Source organism: Diplodia corticola (assembly GCF_001883845.1).
Source record: "Diplodia corticola strain CBS 112549 chromosome Unknown scaffold31, whole genome shotgun sequence".
In the NCBI taxonomy this organism is placed as follows: domain Eukaryota; kingdom Fungi; phylum Ascomycota; class Dothideomycetes; order Botryosphaeriales; family Botryosphaeriaceae; genus Diplodia; species Diplodia corticola.
Window position 1 is genome coordinate 323,343 of NW_017971510.1, and position 19,926 is coordinate 343,268.

At 56.7% G+C, this 19,926-nt stretch overlaps 8 protein-coding genes across 8 annotated transcripts; 4 read left to right on the forward strand and 4 right to left on the reverse strand.

Annotated features, from left to right (window-relative positions):
- Positions 1-3,365: 3,365 nt before the first annotated feature.
- BKCO1_3100094 (ribosomal protein l27) lies at positions 3,366-4,365 on the forward strand (the record flags this gene model as incomplete). Its single annotated transcript, XM_020274374.1, has 2 exons — positions 3,366-3,609; positions 3,788-4,365. The coding sequence occupies 2 exons, from the start codon at positions 3,366-3,368 to the stop codon at positions 4,363-4,365; spliced, it is 822 nt and encodes a 273-aa protein (XP_020129654.1).
- Positions 4,366-5,016: 651 nt separating this feature from the next.
- Positions 5,017-5,641, forward strand: BKCO1_3100095 (ubiquitin-conjugating enzyme e2-18 kda; the record flags this gene model as incomplete). Its single annotated transcript, XM_020274375.1, has 2 exons — positions 5,017-5,272; positions 5,388-5,641. The coding sequence occupies 2 exons, from the start codon at positions 5,017-5,019 to the stop codon at positions 5,639-5,641; spliced, it is 510 nt and encodes a 169-aa protein (XP_020129655.1).
- Positions 5,642-6,167: 526 nt separating this feature from the next.
- On the reverse strand, positions 6,168-8,057 carry BKCO1_3100096 (scramblase family protein; the record flags this gene model as incomplete). The annotated part of the gene is made up of 2 exons (XM_020274376.1): positions 6,168-7,382; positions 7,434-8,057. The coding sequence occupies 2 exons, from the start codon at positions 8,055-8,057 to the stop codon at positions 6,168-6,170; spliced, it is 1,839 nt and encodes a 612-aa protein (XP_020129656.1).
- An 814-nt stretch (positions 8,058-8,871) lies between these two features.
- BKCO1_3100097 (trna-splicing endonuclease subunit) lies at positions 8,872-10,179 on the forward strand (the record flags this gene model as incomplete). The annotated part of the gene is made up of 1 exon (XM_020274377.1): positions 8,872-10,179. One exon carries the CDS (start codon positions 8,872-8,874, stop codon positions 10,177-10,179), a length of 1,308 nt encoding a protein of 435 aa, XP_020129657.1.
- A 726-nt stretch (positions 10,180-10,905) lies between these two features.
- Positions 10,906-11,752, reverse strand: BKCO1_3100098 (mitochondrial import inner membrane translocase subunit tim22; the record flags this gene model as incomplete). Its single annotated transcript, XM_020274378.1, has 3 exons — positions 10,906-11,259; positions 11,409-11,579; positions 11,648-11,752. 3 exons carry the CDS (start codon positions 11,750-11,752, stop codon positions 10,906-10,908), a joined length of 630 nt encoding a protein of 209 aa, XP_020129662.1.
- A 533-nt stretch (positions 11,753-12,285) lies between these two features.
- Positions 12,286-13,387, reverse strand: BKCO1_3100099 (uncharacterized protein; the record flags this gene model as incomplete). Its single annotated transcript, XM_020274379.1, has 2 exons — positions 12,286-12,606; positions 12,695-13,387. 2 exons carry the CDS (start codon positions 13,385-13,387, stop codon positions 12,286-12,288), a joined length of 1,014 nt encoding a protein of 337 aa, XP_020129663.1.
- A 721-nt stretch (positions 13,388-14,108) lies between these two features.
- BKCO1_31000100 (3-5 exonuclease helicase) lies at positions 14,109-16,703 on the reverse strand (the record flags this gene model as incomplete). Its single annotated transcript, XM_020274267.1, has 1 exon — positions 14,109-16,703. One exon carries the CDS (start codon positions 16,701-16,703, stop codon positions 14,109-14,111), a length of 2,595 nt encoding a protein of 864 aa, XP_020129586.1.
- A 665-nt stretch (positions 16,704-17,368) lies between these two features.
- Positions 17,369-19,144, forward strand: BKCO1_31000101 (glycerol-3-phosphate mitochondrial; the record flags this gene model as incomplete). Its single annotated transcript, XM_020274268.1, has 1 exon — positions 17,369-19,144. One exon carries the CDS (start codon positions 17,369-17,371, stop codon positions 19,142-19,144), a length of 1,776 nt encoding a protein of 591 aa, XP_020129585.1.
- Positions 19,145-19,926: the final 782 nt, after the last annotated feature.

The window sequence follows — 19,926 nt, forward strand, 5'->3', positions numbered from 1 at the left end:
CGTTGGTGCATTGGGGAGACTTATTTTTTCTTTGGCTTTGTCTATTTGTCCTATGTAGCTAGCGTAGAATCCTTTTTTCTTCCCTATCGATTTACTTCAAGATGTAGATGTCGTGTTCCTTGTTGACTCGGAGACAGGCAGGTATCACGAGCAATGCAAAGCACGGTACTCCAAAGCATGACAGTACGGTAGTAGACACGTTGCCGCGCGTGACGCACGAGAGCCCCGACCCCGCTCACAGCCGGGGGACAAACCTACATCTATCCCACATGGGTAGTGGAACCCTGGACCTGGACGGATTTGTATAGTTTCAGTGCTCGCATCTTCATCCGGATATCTGCTTCAGCTACTCATGAGGAACAGTGGTTTGATACCACATCTACGCCGGCACACTTGGTTCAACTGCCCACAAAAGATCCCGGTGGGATCGGTTTCCATCGTCACCTACTGTGCCTTATTCCATCGGGGTGCATTGTAAGTGGACACTGCGGTGCCTGGTACCTGGATCTGTCAAGAAGACATCGGCCGATGACTGGCTAGGCCAGATCGATCGCAGATGGGGGTGAATGAGCTAGTAAGTTTTCAGCCAGTGGTTAGAGCTGAGTATTACGTCATTCGAGGTTGGGACCGTCGTGAGCTTTGGAGTGTGTTTTGATCGCTACATTGTTTTCCCGGACGCCCTGGGCACGTTCCCCGTTTCTCTTTCGTGGAGGAGCAGAGTGTTTGATGTAGAGATGGATGGGGCAGTCTCAGTCTAAAGAGCTTGGCCGTGAAAAGGCTGTGTGAAAGTGATGGCAGTCGTGGTTGTGATTTCTTTGCTGGACACTACTACTACTACTGCGTGGCTGACAAGATTCTTTTTCAGGGATTTGAAATCAAGCATGTACGGCACATGGAAAGGGAACCAAGGGGTGAACCGATGGCGAAAGTGGGAACAGAAATGGAAAAGAGCATGATGGAATGGCGGCGACGCCGCATGCGCGTGGCCGCCTGGATGGCGCTTCTGCCGTTTCACGATCTGCACGCAGGTCCCGCGTTGTTTACGACGGTTGTTGGCTGGAGCGGCTTCGGATTCGCACTTGGCGGACGGCGAAGTTCACGGGGCCCGAGGTGGTGGTGGAGAAGCTGGGGGCAGAATGCCCAGGTGCCAGCTTCACAGGCGGATCCTTCTGCGGACGCCACGGTGCTACCTCCGCGGTAGGGCGTTGCTAGGATTCGTGAGATGACAGATAGCAGAGACCATGGCGGCGAGGAGCTACTGCGGACCAATCCTAGGCGCTGGGCCCGGTATCAGTCTCCGTCTCTTCCTTTTGTTCTCTCGCTCTGTTCTCGCGAGACACGGGTTCGAGACGCCATCCTGCCCGCCACGTGCCGCCACTGGGCTGTTGCCGTCACCGGCGTGCTGCAGATGGCTTGATGAGAGACGGGAAGGAGAGGGTGTTCATGCGCGTCCAAAGCTCGGGATGTGCACAGCGGGTGGAGCGTGCTCGGGGGCCGTGCCAGCGATCAGCCGACTGGGCACGGTGGTTGCTCAGCGGTCTTCACGCAAACAAACGGCAGTCGGCAAGGCAGGCGCCGGCAGAGGTTTGGAGCAGCTGGAAGCCTGGAAGAGCGCTGAGGTCGGGCCGTCTGTTGGGCGGCGCAGTCAGCGAGGCCGCTGGCGCTACGACTGCGGGGGATCCAAGGACGCGGGCCCGAGCTCGCTTACCCTGCGACATTTGTCGCGCCCATTATTCCAAATCACCACCTCACCACCACCACCTAGCCCCGACTCAGCCCGCACTCGGCCCCCAAGCTCCCCAAACGCCTGACCGACTGTTTTCGACCCCGATTCGTTTCAGCATGTCCGTGCTGCGTATTTGTCACTCCGCCAGACACGCCCGCTCCCTCCCTGGCCCCAGGCGCCTCCTCATTGGCCCGAGCATCCATCCTGCCTGAATGCTGCTCCGATCCAAGCCTGTTGCCCACTTAATCTCGGGCCTAGCTCTGCGATGCCGTGATCCATCTGGAATGCAAACGTCCACCCGGCATACCCGTCCATATTAAGCTCTTTGTCTCCCTCCTCGCCCTCGCCGGTTTATACATCGCCTGCGCGTACCCGAAATCCCACCTGGCCCTCGTAACCTTGCTCGCACCATGACCACCCCTTCTGCGCCTATCCAGACCTTGCCTCGCAGATCCGAGTCCAGGAAGACGTCGAGGTCCCATCCCTACCTGGAGCCGAGACACGCTTCCTCCATCGAATCCTGGAACCTGTCTGTTCCCGGTCGCTCCATCCAGGCCCACGCTCAGCGCCAACAGTCATCCGCATCCGATCCCGCCGTCATGGCCTACCTGCAACTGAAGATGGCTCTACTTCGGAGAAAGACCGACTCTTAATGCAGATGATCAGTTCCTCTGTCTCTGATTCACCACGAATTCCGTGCAGTCCAAGGATGTTGAATACTGCTTTCTTGAAGCACCTCCTTCATCCATGCCGACGATGCGGGTCATCACCACTGGGCAGCTTTATCCGGCCTCTCACTCCCTCTCTCTCTCTCGGACTTTCTGCTCCGCTCCTCACTTGACCGTCTTGAAAGCCTCTCGTCTCAGGTCGTGTTTCGACGATTTGGTCCATCCGTCCGACTCTGACGCTGTTCACCAGAGGCCTCGCTCGGCCGACCGCCACTCCTGTCTGTTGATGATTCCTACATAATGTCAACACAATAAGGATTCTACCATTAAGGATACTCGAAAGCAGCTTTCCGGTTGGCCTGCAGATTGTAATGCTTTTTTGTATCATTCTGCTTCATTGCTCTTCGAGCCGCCAGACCCATAGGAGGGGTCCTGGTTGCAAGCACATTCATGTAGCAGAAAGAGCCCGGTCCTGCCGGACGCAGCGATGTATAGGGAAGATGCCCCCAAGCGGTGGAGTTTTGGCGTCTTGTTTTGTTCAAGATTTACGACTGCCTATGATGGCGTTTGCTTGTCGCCGATGACATAGCTTTGACAAGTTTTGCATGAAAATGAATTAATGCCTGTCTTTGAATTTTGCAATCTGCATTTGTCAGTGTTGTGGTAATCACATGCGGCTGGAGGCGACAGGGGAAACTGTTGAGCAATTTAGCCTTTCCTGCAGTCAGCGTCAGCAGGTCCCAGCGGGAGCACCCAGCCGAACTGAGGCTCCCCGTCCCGGACTGCCGAAGCCGTTGGCTGGCGTTGTGGGACGCGGGAGCACGTGACGTGAGTCGTGGCCTGAGGAACCAGGACGCAAACGCCAAGCCCGCGCCTTGAAACTTTCCCGAGCGGTGCGGACTCTCGGCGGTGGTGCAGCAGTGTCGACAACACCACGACCACCCCCACCCCCGTCTGCCGCCAACCCTCCAATGCTCCTCCCGCGCGCCCAAGCGCCCCTCCGGGCTGCCTTGGCTGCGTCGTCACGCACGGCGCACGCCTCCACTTCGCCCGCTGCCTCGCTGAACGTCCTCGATGTCCTCCGTGCCTCGCTCGCTGCCTCGTCGCCGTCCCCAAATCTGACTTTCGTCCGTCACGCCACGCATCAGGCCCAAGGTCGCGCCAACGGCCCCAAGAATGGCGCAGGAAAAAGATTGGGAGCGAAGAAGACCGGAGGTGCGTATACCCGCGTCCTGAGTGTCCGCAACCACGACCTACCTCATAAGAGCTCTCGCCCAACAACATTGAACCTCCAATCCACGCTCAAAGACGCCCTCATCTCTCCCGCCATTGCATGCTTGCATGCCTGAAACTATGTGCTAACGAAGTCGCCCCGTCTGCTTGACATAAACAGAACAATACGTCGTCCCAGGCAACATCATCTTCCGCCAGCGCGGCTCGCTCTGGTTCCCGGGCGAGAATTGCGCCATGGGCCGGGACCACACAATCCACGCGACGGCGTCAGGCTACGTAAAGTACTACCGCGACCCGGCCAAGCATCCGAAGCGTCGCTACATCGGCGTGGTCTTCGAGCGCACGCAGACGCTGCCGTCGCCGCCGCACGCCGCGCGCCGCCGGAGACTGGGCATGATGGCCGTGCCAAGGGCTGACGCTACCGATGCGCTGTCGTCGGTGGAAGGAGAGAGGAGCGGGGATCTGACGCATCGGGTGCACAAGAATGGGGTGGATGTGAAGCAGGTGCCGGCGAAGAAGAAGAAGAACATTCCGGAGAAGAACCTGACCCTGCGGCCCGGGTACATGTACCGCGAGGCGAACTGGGAGATTGGCCGGATTGCGGAGCGCGCGGGCGTGGCGGACAAGGTCAGCAAGTTCGTGCCCGGCGATCGGTTCAAGGCGTGGCGGAAGGCGACGGCGAGGCAGGCGAAGATTGCCGAGAAGAGGAGCATGCGTGGTAGGAAGGTCAAGAAATAAGCGCGCGCTGGGGCAAGGGCATGTTCTTTTGGGCGAACTAGGGACTAGCTTGAGCAGACGGTATGACCATAAAGAACGGGTCTTGCTCAGTAGACTTCTTCGGGTTGGGTAATGGTCATGTAAAACAGGAAGCATGTATACAGGTATATCCACGATTCGAGAGACATCAAAGAGAGTGCTTTTCTTTTCACCTCTTGCTTTGTCGGAAACCCAAATCCTCTACGTGTGTATGGTAAATCAATTCATTGTTCAGTGGGGCTGCCCCCGCACCCGTCATTTTACCTCTGTGTCAACGCCGGATGACGACGCGCGCCGCCCCCGCGCTATCGCTCCGCAACGACACGACACTCTCACCACCGAACCAACCGCCCCCCCAACCAAACTTCCGCCCAACCTCTTTCCGTTCCAAACCTCCGATTCCGACCGTTTCCACCACTACCTATCCCTTCACCCCTTCGAGCCACCACCACTTACCACCAACTATCGTCCAACGCCAAACCCGCGAAACCCCTCTTAACCCCCCGCAAGCGCTCCCCCGAAAAATAAAAAAAGAGGAACGAGGGAAAACAGAAAAAGTACAACAGGACAAGACACGGAAGAAGAAGACAAGAGAAGAAGAAGAAGAAGAAGAAGCAGAAAAAGGATCCAAAGATGGCCAGCTCCACGCCCTCCGTCGCGTCGAAGCGGCTGTTCCACGAGTACAAGGCGCTGTCGTCGGACCCGCCCGAGGGCATCACGGCGGGGCCGGTCAACGAGGACGACATGTTCGTGTGGGAGGCGCTGATCCAGGGGCCCGAGGGCACGCCCTTCGACGGCGGCCTGTTCCCCGCCGAGCTCAAGTTCCCAAAGGACTACCCGCTCGCCCCGCCGACGATGCGCTTCCTGTGCGACATGTGGCATCCGAACGGTACGTTTTGTTTTTTGTTTTTCCTGTCTCTCTCTCTCTCTCTCTGGGGCTTGTTCGAGGTCCATTGGAGGTTTCGCTTGCTTGCCTGCTTGCTTACTTCCTCTCTCTCCCCCAGTCTACCCCAACGGCACCGTCTGCATCTCCATCCTGCACCCGCCCGGCGACGACCCCAACCACTACGAGCACGCGTCCGAGCGGTGGAGCCCCATCCAGAGCGTCGAGAAGATTCTCATCTCCGTCATGAGCATGCTGGCCGAGCCCAACGACGAGAGCCCCGCCAACGTCGACGCCGCGCGCATGTGGAGGGAGAAGCGGGCGGATTACGAGAAGATCGTCAAGGACAACGTCAGGAAGTTGTTGGGCCTGTGAGACATGGACGCAGGGAGAGAGAGAGAGAGAGAGAGAGAAGTAGGAGAGGAGGAATGCATGAGTGGAGCTTTCTGCCCCTCGGCTCTACGGAGTTAAAGGCATGTGCTTACTTGGGCTACTACTACTGTTACTGCTTAGGGAGCGGGTCTGGCGTTCGACGGTAGGTTTGGGTATTACGGAAGTATACACGCACCAGTCCTTGGCCTCCTTTGCCGGTCTTGGAAATAGTCCTTAAAAAAGTGCTCATTCCTTGTCTGTAGATAATACTTAGACTCCTGCTCCCTGGTACATACTTATGAAGGCTGAAAACCCGAAGAGGTGGCTTGAGGGTGCTCGAAAACTCCAGTCATCTGTAATCAGATTCTCAAAAGAGGTAACTTTAGACTTGTCACCTGGTGAGTGCAATCTCAACTATTAGTTCTGAGTCACATCTACAAGTTTTGAGAGAGGAGAGTGTCTGCGTGCTACTACTCCAATAAAAAGAATTGCCGAAAATCCCCGGGCCGTCAGAGAAGAAGAGCCCTCTTCAAAACAAGTCAGTCCAATCGAACCCATCGCCTCCACCATCACCGCCGCCGCCGCCGCTACTCCCCCCACTCGTCGGTGGTCCACCACCATCCCCCTTGCCCCAACCACTCCACGGGTCCTGCTCCCCCCAGACCTCGCCACCCTGCTGCTGACCGCCACCACCGCCGCCACCATGCCCGGGCGGCTGCGCTCCACCCGCCCACGGCTCATTATTGCCAGCGACCGGGCTGGCGTCGTCCGCGGCGCCCGCTCTGCTCCGCTGCATCGCCTCGTACCCCACCATGGTGCCCGCGCCCGCAGCCGCCGCACCCACCCCTTCTTCTCCCGCCGCCGTAGTCGTCGTGACGGCACCCTCGGCAGCGCCGCCAGCGGCAGCGCCCTCTGCGGCAGCGCCCTCTGCGGCAGCGCCTCCTCCTCCGCCGGGGAACCAGATGGGGATGGGCATGCCGAAGAAGCCGCCGCCGGCGCCCGAGTGCCGCGAGAAGTAGTCGAAGTCGATGGAGACGGCGGTGGCGAGCATGACGGCGCGCTGGTCGAGCGTCATTCCGGGCTGCTGCTGCTGCTGCTCCGTCATCCCCTTCTCTGCATCACCTTGGTTCTGCTGTTGCTGAGCCGTGGTGGTGGTGGTGGTGGTGGTGGTGGTGTCCGAAATCAGATTCTGGGGTTCTTGATGTGCCAGCGCGGCGGCATCCATGCGCAGCGCATAGACACCCGTGTCGGTGAAGACTTCGCGCGCCAAGCCGCCAAAGTTGCGGTTCACGCTGCCGAGGAGCTGGTCGCTGTCTGACCGCAGGGTGAAGTCCCAGGAGAGCCAGGGCTCGTTGACGTAGGCGAATTGGAGAAAGGATTGGTGGTCTGGGGCGGTGGCGGAGCCGGGAGACGGCGAGACTGGTTGAAGAGCTGTGGATGAGGATAAGGGGAGGTCCCCAGAAGTGATTTGCGGAGTGTTCGAGTCGAGAGGGTGGAGAGTGGAAGGGTCGCGGGCGAGGAAGAGATTGTATTTGCGGCGGAGGGGCGCCCATTGTTGTTGGGCTTCGCCGATGACACGCATGGCGGAGAGGGGGAGTTGAGATATTTGTGAGGAAGTCTGAGAATCGATTGACGTGACACTTGTGCCATTTAGGGCGTCAGACGAGGCATATTCCTGGTCAGTGCCGTTTATGCAGTCGTAGATGCGGATTTTCGAGTTGATATAACTGAAAGGTCGGTGGAACTAGACATGTCAGTCCAGTAATTATGATGGGTAGGTGTATGCAATGCTTACTCTTAGGACTTCCCGCTCATGTTTGTCAAATACGTGTGTTGTGAAGCTTCTGTGCGTCTTGAACATTTGCCTTGCCATTGAACTTCCCAACCCGTTCTCTTGCTCAGCCAAATATCCAATATGGTTGCCTTGGCCATCCATGATGACGTATCTGTTAGCTTGCTCGAAGCCCAAGAGAACGTTCATCATTTCCAACTGTCTTTGGACGACAATGGTAGAGTTGGCTAATATCGACATGGCCGGGTGATCGGGCTTCAGAACGCTGTGAGGATCATCGGGAATGTTCACAGGTGCTTGTAGGTTGCCCTCTGAAGCTGCAGCACTCTCGCGGAGAGCAGCCGATACCGCCTCGACCCTTGATGGTACATTCTCGGGTTGCTCTGGCGGCTGGTTTGGCTGAGCTGGAGTCGGTTCGGGATTGCTCTTTCTAGGAATTCCAGAAACACGGCCGGCTGGTGTTCTACCAAGGGGTTGCCGTGTGGAGGCGCCCGGCTTCGACCAGGCACGGTGTTGCTTTCTCAAAGGGGCAGCACACAGCGGCGATGATGTGCTCAGTGTCCGCGTAGGCGTACGCAGGGTCACCGTGCGGGCTGCTGTCCGGGCGGATAGTCGAATCAGAGGCATGGCATATGTGTGTACGGCCTCTAGGCTCTTGCGACGTGGACAGGCAGGAGCCGAGTCTGAATCAAGAATGTCGAGGCTGGTCTGTTTGCCAATGCAACGTGATAAAAGAGTAAAGGCTCTTAGTCGGACGCTTCGTCAGCACTTTAATCATACATGGGCGTCCGTACAAGCGTTTCACCCGCGCCTCTGCAGTTGCTCCAGCCGTTACCTCGCACACAGCCTGTGATCTATCGCAGTTGTAAGTGACTTGCGTACAACAGAATGCGACAAACGAAGTGTTCCAGGGAAAGTGTCGGGAGGGTGGAAGGAACGATGACGGAGACGACGGTCTTGGCTCGAACGGGTTTAGCTCCACGCTAGCCGGCGGACCCTCAACCTTAGGTTTTTTTCCGCAAATTTCGTCCATCTCAGTCATCGCACCACTGCAACCATGTAAGCTACTTGCAGCCCGACACCGCTGTCGCAACCACATCCACCTTTCTGCCACGAGGCTCTACCCGCCGGCATCCGTGAGTCGCCAGGCGTCTCCTGATGGACCCCCAGCGTCGTCTCGCGTAATCCAACCATCTTGGTGAGTCAACCTGCCTTTCCTTCGTCACCTGCACCCATGCCCTCTATATGATGACACCAAGATTTCATTCCCACAATGGGAGCGACACTGACTTTCGTCGCTCTCGATGGTGGTCTCGATTTCACAGACTACAACGGTATCTGATCACATTGGCTTCAATCCATTCAAACTACATTGTCGAATTTCGTTTGAGCGTATGGCTAACATTTGTTGCAAAGATTGGCAGTATTTCGTACCAGCACTATGGCCGACTCACCCGCAAGCGTGGTCCCGCCGGAGCCCGCTGCAGAGCGTGAAAATGGCAACGTAGAATCAGCAGCCAATGGCAAAGGCGCATCGCATAAGGAATCCAAGGCCAATTCAAAGCCGGCTTCGCAGCGCCCGAGAAAGCCCAACTATGCAAAGATCCATGCCCAGCCGCTTCCAGTCGTGACACATCCTCTGCCAGCCTTCGTTCCTCACAACCCTCTGTCCTTGCTGCGCATTGCCTATTTCATCTGCTCGCAATACTTCAACCCGCCGCCATCCCATCCACCGAAGCGCCACGTCGCCTATCTCTCGTACGAAACAAGATCCGTCCATGTTACAGATCCTGCGAGTGTGCGCGCGCTGTGGGAGCAGGGCTTTTTCGGGAAGGGTAGCTTGAGCCGGAGCGAGCCTACATGGCTTGATCGTGAGAAGCATCGGCGCGGTGTCGAGTCTGGCCAGGTCAAGGCTGAAGACTACACCAACAAGCGGCGACAGGAGAGAAGAGAAATGAAGAATGAGCGCGCGCGGAAGGAGCGCGAGGCTCTTGAAGAGCAATTGAGGAAGGAGGGAAAGCTGGCCGACGAGGCTACTTTGGAGCCCACTGCTCCGGAAAGCTCTGAGGCCGCAACATTGGCTGGCGGAACTTCCGTCCAGGACAACGGTCCAGACACCCAGTCGGCGGACATGTCTGAAAAGTCTGCAAACGTATCGAAAGAACTTGCTTTGGACGAGCCTATCCAGAACGAAGAGCATCTCCAACTCTCTCTCGAGGAAGCTTTCTTCCTGACGTACGGTCTCGGCGTGCTCGAAGTCGTGGCGGCACGTACAAAGAAGACGGTCGAGCCTCTGCAGTTGTTCCAACTCTGTCGCTCGCTCTCGTACTTCCCTCCGTCGTCTGCCCTTCACGTCAGGCCAGATGACCCTTTCCTCCTCAAGTACGTCGTCTACCACCATTTCCGCAGCCGCGGCTGGGTTGTTCGCGACGGTGTCAAGTTCTCCGTTGACTACATGGTCTACAATCGCGGTCCCGTCTTCTCTCACGCAGAGTTTGCGGTCCACATCGTTCCGTCTTACAGCGATCCGTTCTGGAAGGATCAGGAGAAGAAGGAGTCGAATCCGTGGTGGTGGCTGCATTGTGTCAATCGCGTACAGAGCCAGGTGCTGAAGACATTGGTGCTGGTGTACGTCGAGGTGCCGCCGCCGATTGAGGGGCCGGTCAAGGATATTGGGGAGTACCTGGGACGGTATAAGGTCAGGGAGTTTGTCCTCAGGAGATGGGTAGCCAACAGGATGAGGGGCTGAGCAGAGCTGGGGTTTCGCCTTGCGCTACGCTATGGCGACTCGTTTAACCAAGTTGGACTATGCAGTCACTTCAACTCGCACTCCCGAAATGGAGTGCTTGAATCACTGCTGAGGACTGGGTTTCGCCTTCATCGAGAGCTTGTGTTTACCCTAGCCATGGTCACGAGATCATACGCGGCTTGCCTGGAGTTTGGGAGTCAGTGATCTGGGGTTGCTGGATGTTAAGCATAAAAGTCTGGCTCCTTAGTCTGGTATCCGGCAATCCGGAAGTTTTGAAGGCATAATGAAGCGTGAAAGGAAATCACGACATCTGACATGAGTTACACCTTGGCTATACTTTCCTCGTCCGTCATGTCTTCCGTCTCAATGGACACCTCGTCGAGTAGCGGTCAATCAAGCACAGAGCAACATGATGAAGTGATTGAGTGTTGATTCTCATTCCATAGTAATACAGCCCATCTTTGCTCATAATAAAATGATCTTCCTTGTCCCATCTTTCATGAACGCCAACATGCCATGCCTTCCCAATGCTGCCGGAACGCCTTTTTGTTCTCCCTTTCACGATAAAAAAGAGTCCTATACCATCCCTCTAGCAAATTCTCACACGAATATTTCAGAACCTTCGCACTGCTCAATCCCAAAACGCGAGGTGCCGTCCGTCCTGTATCCCCCCACCGTCTGCCTGCTGCCAAGCCGTTAAAAAAAAAAAACACCGCTCTCCCCCTCCTACATGACCGGATTCCTCGTCTCATCCGGCGGCAGCTTCATGTAGTAGTCGATGGCGGCGGAGAAGGCGGCGAAGCCGGCGCAGCCGACGGCGGTGGCCTGGGGCCCGGCTTTGGCGGCGAGGGCGCCGCCGGTGATGCAGCCGGCGGCGACGCCGTTCATGAGGTCGTTCTTGGCGCGCAGGCCCTCGATGGCGCACTCGGTGCCCGAGAAGACGGCGCCGATGAGGCCGAAGTTCTTGCCCGAGCTGTACGAGGCGCGGCCCATTTCCTTGAACCCCGTGCGCAGCTGCTGGCGGAGCGGCAGCTTGGCGATCTCGGCGCCCTGCGGCGTGAGGGACGTGTCGTAGCGCATCTGTTTTGGTTGGTTGGCCTGGGTGTCAGCGGGGGGATGTCTTCTTATTGTTGTTGTTCATCTTTGTGGTGCGCTGGCGGTCGTATGAGGTGGTTGGTGGTGGTGGAGGGCAGGTTCGGAGTCGAAAAGTGAGGACGGGAGGAACGTACGCTGGACATGAAGAGGCCGAAGACGGCACCCATACCGGCGCCCGCGACGCCGGACATGACGAGCTTGGTCGCGCAGGACTCCATGCCTGCTTGCATCTGGAGAAAGTGGAGAAAGCGCATGTCAGCAATGATTTTTGGCAATTGCAGAGTCGCGCGAAGAGGCGCAACAGACTGTAGTGTACAGCAAAGGCATATAGATTACGTTTGTAGGGGAGGAAGAGGGGAAAGTGTATACGCACAGCCTTGACCATGGCCTGCTCTTGCTCGCTCATGCCCTGGGGGTTCTGACCAGGCATACTGGCGCCCATGGGGCTACCGCCCGGCATCATGCCTGGAAAGCTCATTGTCGCAGTGGGGCGGTCGGTGGACAGGGGAGGTGGTGGTGATTGTAGATGCGAAGCGCGCGACGACGGGGAAGCTTGCAATTATTGTTGCGGCAGCGGCGAAGCCGGAGAACTTTTGGGGCTCGGTGACGCGCCGCGCTGACAGGGTCCGCCCGGGCTTTCGTCCCGATCATTCCCGCTCCGCTCCGGGCGGAAGCGGGTGAGGAAGGTTGTCTTGGCATGCAATTCTTAGACAGCTTTTATCAATGAGGGTTTTCCCAATTGCTGGTTCACGCGCCTGTGGCACCCGACGACGATTGACAACATCTCACCCTTCGGGCTTTGCGATTGTGAGATGACCAGGTACCCTGTCATGTTGTAACACATTTACATCCTCCTAGACTTATTAATACTTCGGTAGATGTAGCATTTCAAGAGACTAAGACTCTAGAGGGATACGCTCCGGCTACCAATAGTATAGAGCAGTAAAAGAGGATATCCCTCTATTTCATATGTACTTTTACATTAACTCCACTAGACAAGGGGAATACGCATTACAGCTTCTCGTTCCGCACCTGAATCCACCTCTTATAGTCACCGTGCTTCTCGATAGACGTTTTGGGTGGCAGCTGCGCCTTCATGACCTTGATCGTGGCCTCAATCTGCTTTTGTAGCTTTTCCAGCTGCTTATATGTCTCAACATCGTTAAGCGGCATGCGGTCCTTGGGCTTGAGTACGCGTTGGGCAAGCGTCAGGGCGTGCCACACGGGCACCAAGCGTCGCAGTTTCTCGGTGGCTTCAGCAAAAAGCGTGTAGCGGTTGGGTTGCTTGGATGCCTCCTTGGTGGTGGGGTCTCCTGGTTGGCCATTGGCTTCCTATGCAAGATGTCAGTATCAAAAGCACACGAGAGGAGCAGTAGGGTGATGATGAAGCGAAGGGGGATGAAGGAGAAGAACCCCGTACCTGCAAGCCAAAGTTCTTCAAATTGAAGCACAACCCCTTCGCATACGCCTCCACCACGCCATCCTCGTCAACACCGTCCTTGTACCTCAGCACCTGCGCAGCCGCGAGCTCCAACGGGGTCGCAATGACGAACGGCAGCGTGCGCAGGTCGCCCAGCTTCGGCACCCGCTTGTCGGGGCCGCCGCAATGCTCCGCCGACTCCATCAGCTCCACCACCTGCTCCGCCCACCGCAGCGCCCGATCAGTCTCCTGCTCGCCCCACCCACTGTCCGCCGCGACGGCGCGCACCTCCCACATGACCCGCGACACGACGCCCCTAGTCTGGAGCCGCAAGCCCGTCCGCGGCGCGCGCTGCAGCGCCCTCAACACGACGTGCATCGCGCCCTTGTGTCCCGCCACGCGCACCAGCTTCTGCGCCCACTGCGGCTTCATGGGCATGCCGGCGTCCGCCAGCCCTTCGACCAGGCGGCCCACGTTCTCCCAGTCCTCGGGCGTCTCGGCGAGGCGCAGTGCCTCGGAGAAGACGTACGCCCGCGGCGGTATGTCGCGCACGCGGTCAATGTGCTCGAGGGTCACGTCGACGCCCGCCACGGTGCTCCACACCGGCTCCGGCGCATCCGCCGACAGCCGCGCCCGGTGCTTGTCCTTGTACACTAGCTTCTGCTGCTCCGAGTTGAGGTGCGCCGGCACCATGATGTGCCGCCGTGCCCGCTCGAGCAGCACGTCGAGCTCTGGGCTGGATGACGGCTCGAAGGTCGGGAGGGCTATTTTGTAACATTGCAAGGTCTGGTTAGCTGAACTGTTCTTTTCTAGTCTTCAATGGAAGCAGCGGGCATTGGAGTGGGCGGAAAAATTGCAAAGGTAGGAAGATGTCAAAAGCTTCCGAAGTTGTGTAGGTTGCGCGACGTACTGTGACGCTGGGAAACGGCGCTGCTTGAGAGGGCGCGGCGGTCGGCATGCCGCAGAGCGGCACGCCAGCTCCTTGCTGTCAGGCTCATCGCGAGAGAGTTGTTGAAGGCGCAATGGCTACGAGTGTTGTCTGGATTTGCTAGCGTTCAGCGACGGGAATTTGTCGCGCGAAGCTCCGAATCAGCCAGCCGATGATAATTCTGCCGCGTCTCACCGCTTAGCTATGTGGTCTCGTGGACGAGGATAGCAGATGGGATCAGAGAGTCTCCGTTGAGATGATGAAAATGAAATAATCGTGCTAAACCACTCTACTCTCACTCTAATCGCACAATTCCCAATTGGTCTGCATCCTAGTAATGCCCTCAAGAACTAATCCATGATGCCACCCAATCATTTGTCGTTCAACTGGCAATAACCTGCCAAATCAAAAATACTGGGTATCAGGTACACGATGCCACCCATCGCGTATATCTCAATCCGTTAAATCCGAGAAAGTCGGCCACACTCAAAACTTCCGCTTTTTCGGTACACTTCTGTTGTGTCTCACGAGGAAGTCGTCGACGCTCTTGTCGCAGCGCTGCGCAACCTCATCCAAGCCCTTACCACCGGGAAGACGAAGGAGATTGGCCCGCCTTGGCGGTTTCGCCATAGCAATGGCACGGAGATCGGCGTCAGAGCAGATACTTGCAGCCGGCATCTTGCTGATAGACGCAAGCTGCGTGCGGAAAGCTCTGAGAGCGTTATGAAAAGGACGATCTGATGGGGGGAGCTCTTCTGGTTCCTGGGTATTGGCCGGGCCTGGAGCCCCGACCAAAGTTGCGAGCGTTCCAAGAGGCTTCTGGTGTCCAGCGGCAACATGAGTTTCCACTGCTTTGTGGGTGACCAAGGCGATGAATCCTTCCTCGGAAACGGTTTCGAGCTCACGCTGTGCGATGTATCGCAGCTTGTTCCATGAAACGTCTCTTCCAGTCACAACTAAATTGGTCGCAGCATCTGGCTTCTCCGTGACTCGTGCGCCACATGCCGTGGCAAGATCACTTGCTCCTGTGCGGCCTAACATATCCAGGATGCCCGTGAAAACGATATGCTTGCCTTCCAAGCAGCCCTCGGTTCCGGGAGGAAGGGATATGTGCAAGGTTTCATCCTCAGACGTCATACCTTCTGAGCCATTGTCGTCAGATAGCTCGTCCTCTGCTGCTGCATCCTTTTCCGGCATTGCAGAAGAGAAGTTCTTGACAACAGACAGCCAGTGGTGTCCGAATTGCCGTGCCAAGTAGTCGCCAATTCCTTCAATCCCAAGCAGCGCCTCGGTATCTTTGGGACGTTGGACCGCAATTTGCTTGAGGGCGCGGTTATTGGCAATTTTGTAGAACTGCCAAGTGGGGATTTTCCTCTCCGCCGCAATCTCCTTGCGTTTGGTGCACAGAGCTTCAAACAAGAGGCGATCGGAAGGATCTAGCTTATTCAGGCTGGCCGAGCTGTGCGTTTTCCGAGGGGGAGTAGATAAGATAGGGTCGTCGATGATGACATCGTTGGGAATGTTGTCGGCTCCTGCCACCAAATTTCTTTCGCCTTGAAGGAAACGCTCGACAATGAACATGCACTCAGCTCCGAAGTTTCGGACAGTGGCATCACCCAGCCCCTTGATCTGCCTGAGTGAGTCGACCGTGCGCGGTTGAGTGATTGCTACCCCCGCTAGGGCTTCGTTTGAGGCAATTTGATAACTCTTCACTCCCTTTGCGGCCGCCATCTCTGTCCGCTTCGAGCATAAAGCCTCATATAGAAGAAGAGATTCTCCGTGGAGTTCATCTTGTGCCCGGGGACCGCGAACGGTCCTTGCGCTGTCTGAAGGATCGTCCGCGTCCGGTTCCTTCTCTTCCCCCGCACCTACGATTGGCAAGCCAAGCTCAGCGAACCCGGGGATTGGAGGGGTTGGTTTCAATTGCTTTCTCTCCTCGTTCATGACGTGGAAAAGCATGAATCCGGCATAGGCATCTGCAGCCGCGTAATGGATTTGGGCCTGGCTGAGCGGTTTGGTCCAATCGCTCGTCCGCACAGTCCCCTTGTCGAGAGGAAGGCCGAGTTTGTCTATGGCTTGATCATTGAGTCTCTTGAGACTCCGGAGAATGTATCCTCCGGCTGTCCGTTTGTTCGCGATAAGGTGGTATAGGTGGCTCAACTCGAACAGGCCCTTGGGTTCAAGCTTGAGATATTTTCGAAGCCTTGATCCGTCCGCGATATTGATACTTACACCGGCTTTGAGAATCTTGTCGGACTCAATGATGGTTTTAAGAGAGGGTGGCAGAATCGCGGCAGGGGTAGTTCCTTCGTGGAGCGAGAGATGAAAGATGGCAATCCGGTCCTCACATGCCAGCTGTAGGACAGAAGCATTCTCTTTGATGCTGTAGATAGAGGGGTATGGGTGCCACTCCATGTCCAGACCTAGCACAGGTTCGTTGAGGAAATTTTGAGCGACCGACTCAGACTTCTCGAAAGTGTGGCAGTAATCGACGGTGACGTCTTGTCCGTCCGGCCCTTGGTAGAGCAGATGTGACCACTGACTTGGGGGAATTTCCATGGGGATCTCTGTCGGGCCTACTGGTGGTGGCAAAGGTTTTCTTTTGAAACTCAGTTCGAAAGGTGGTTCCGTCTCCTCCCCGTCTGAAGCAGATTCCTGCTCTCCCGCTTCATCTTGCGGAGTGGCAGCCTCTACAGGCTTGGCTGTCTCGTCGGCTTCGGCTGACTCAAGTGAGAAGCCATTCAACTCTCCATAGAAGTCCGAGCCGAAAGAATCACCGGGCTTCAACACTGCCGGAGAAGGTTGTGACGGGACTGCCTCGGGTTCAGCATCGATGCTGGCGTGCGATGATACAGTCTCCTGGCTCTCAGGCGCAATATCCATGGCCTCAGCAGCGATGTCTTTGGTGTAATCGTTCTTGGGGGTCGGCTCAAAAGCAGAGTTGTGGAGGGTGCTGTGGAGGCGGTAGGCACGGCGAGCGATACAGGGAAACGACGGTCGGCGTAGAAGGTGCAGCGGCGGGCCAAGCAGGGTCGAGGGTCTGACCGCGAGCTTCAGCCCATAGCGGACAGTCGAGGTCATCTCTCAATGGAAGAGGAAGGGAATGCCGACCATGGCGGCGTTGTGGTGGGTGTTGGCGCAAGGCTGCAGTTGTTCGTTTGGCTCCAGCCTCGCGTCTTCGCCACGGAACGTAGACGCGCCACCACGTGCTACTCAAGCCTCTGCCGTTCCTCCACCGCGCCACGTTCATTCACAGTTTCTACGAGGTCTGCTCCTCAAACGTTCGAGCAAAAGCCGTATGTGCTTAGTGTACACTTCTTCAAAGAGAATTCTCTGCAAAAGCTCGAGGCGTGATTTGTCTGCTTGCTCTCGTTTGAGTGAAAAGACGCAAGCTGCGGAGAAGCCCCCGTCGAAATTTGGAGAGTTACTGAATGCCGCGCCAGCTATCGAGGGCGAACGGGGTCTTCGAACTCTATCTTCTATTACGCGACGATCGGCAGCTTCTTAAACAATCGGCAACATCAGGGCGACCATCGGCAACGACTTATTTCGCCACTGCCGTTCTCACGCATTACGGACTAGAAGCTCGACCAATTCCGTGATCCCTGCTTAAGCTCCCCGCGTGCCGCCAACACCCGGCACCGAGTAACATAGTCACCTCACTCTACGCATTTCATTCCTGTCCCACCAAAACTCGCGACCCTGCGCGCATTCTCGAAATCAAACACTATTCGTAGCATGCGACCATGACGAACGACCCCAAAGACAGCAACAACGCCAGCCACAAGGATGCTGCGAAGCACCCCGCCGCCGACCGCGACGATGCCAACGCCAACCCCAACTCCAACCCATTCATATCTTTCCGCCGCTATGCCGATGACCAGATATTCTCGCTCATGAACTCTGTCATGAGCATCCCCGCCACCCTCTCCAAAGAGCACGAGCGCTGGAACGCAGCCCGCCAGAACGGCGACAGTGACGGCGATAGCGATACACAAGTCACCGGCACCGGCAGGCAGGAAGTCTGGGTGAAGCGATGGTCTAGCGATGATAGTGCTAGTGACGGACAAGACGGCAAAAAGAAACAGGATGACGACCTGTCGAGCTGGGTCAAGATCTGGCGGCCGGACGGGCAGCAAGTCAAGCCGGAGGTCGTCGAGGATCAGGACGGCGGCAAGACGTGGCACTGGAGCGGGTCATGGTCATGGCCACCGAAAAAGGGCGTCGACGACAGCAACTCCAACCAAGCGGCCAACGGCAACGACGAGCTTGATCGCAACTTCGAGGAGGCGCGCAGAAATGCGGAGAAGGAACTACATGAGATGTCAGAGTTGCTCAAGAGCTGGTTTGGTGCCGAGGACGACCACGGCACCAAGGAAGATCCCCAACAGGTGGACAGAGGTCGGAGCCTGCTTGACTGGATCGGACTTGGAGACGGCAGCGGCAGCTCAGACATGAGGCAAGGCATAGAAGACCGGATCAAGCGGCTAGAAGACGAGTTCTTCAACGTGCGGGACAGCTTCTCCGGCCTCGCCCAGGGTCGCGGTCCATGGACTCATCTGCGCATCTCCGACGAAGCACGTGAAGGCAGCCAGATCCTGCAGATCTTGGATGGCCTTCAATCGGCTTCCCAGCATCAAGACCACCCTTTCGGTGGCTTCCCCATGGCGCGTGGCTGGGGTCATCCGCTGTCGTATTTCCTGGATTACTCTAACCCAAGAACGCGCTGGCTACTCCAGCACCCGTACTCCCCCGCCGTGCTCGAAGCGGAGGCAATCAAGAATGGCGTTGTTGGCACTCCCCGGTACGCCGACGCATTCGAAGATCTCATGCGCGCAGAACGCGGATGCATGAGCCAAGGCAGTGCGAATAACGATTGGAGTCGTGCAATGTGGCCGCGTAGCTACAGGCTCCTCTCCAACGTCTATTCGCGCAGTCCCAGGACGCAGGATTTCTTCCAGAACGTCGAGGAGGGTGGGGAATGGTATGTACCGGAGAAACAGCAACAGCAGCACGCTTCGCAAGCGCAACTTGCAGCTCCCACGTCTCTTCCCCCTTTCTATAACCCCGCGAGCGAGGACAGAAGAAAAGAAGCGGCCCATGACGACCACATGTACGAGCGGTTCTTGGGAACGCACACAGCCGACCCGAAGACGGAGCTAGACATGTACGAACGCTTCCTCGGCGATTCCTCATCGCACCACGGCAGCGGCAGCGGCAGCGGCAGCAGTCAGCAACCTCCTGCCGTCGCATCACCACCATCCAACAGCAACAGAAACACCAGCATCGACGTCGCCTCTTCCCCCATCCTCTCCACCATCACCACGACCGAGCGCAACGTCGCCGCCGACGGCACCGTCACGACGAAGGTCACTTTGAAGAAACGCTTCGCTGACGGCCGCGAGGAGTCGTCCGAGACGGTCAACACGTCGCGCGGCGACCCGACGGCGAGCGGCGGCGGTGTGTCCGAGGAGGGCACCGGCAGCAACAAGAAGAAGGGCGGGTGGTTCTGGTCTGGTTGAAGAATGTTCAAGACACTCACTTCCCTTTCTCACTCTTCCTTCAGAGGTGACGTACGACATCCCAACTATCAAGGTTCAAAGGCGCTCAGGTCTCTCTTTTGTTGGGTTATGAAAGGCGCGGCGGAAATATGATATACCACACTCCCCCATCAACGTTATACTTTTTTTTATCGTCCTTTGGTCAGTCTTTCCTTATTTCTTCGTTGTGGCTATATCTCTCAACTCTTTATTTCTCGTAACTACATATCGTTCCACCCTCGTTCGTAGTCAAGACTCCTAGGAACTCAGCGGAATTGGAGAGAAACCTCGCTCTTTTGGAGCGATTCTTCCCGTAAAACGTGATGAATATGTGCGTAGTATTTCAAAGGGAAAAAAGGAAAGAGGGGAGTGGAGGCTTCACTATAATGAGAATGCAAATAGCGCAGAGAGCGAGACTGCCATGCATCGAGCAACAACACCATAGGACTAGGTTTGAGCCCATCCACGCAAGTAGGGTGAAACATGTTTGTAGGCGCAATCGTCTTGTGATCCGCTAGGGCACTTTTTCCGCGAGAGGCGACCGTCCTCAAACATTGATCCCGGACTGAGTTGGTCGTTGGTAGCGGTCTTCTTCCATGAACACTCCACAATCTCCACTTCATGGCGCAAGCACAATGAACGGACCTTCAGATCCACTTGGAAATGCTGGTGGTAATACATATATATACTTCTACACCAGTCTAACCTCGAATGTCTAGTAAACCGTTATCGTCACCTCTAGATCCAAGGCCAATCCCATCTCC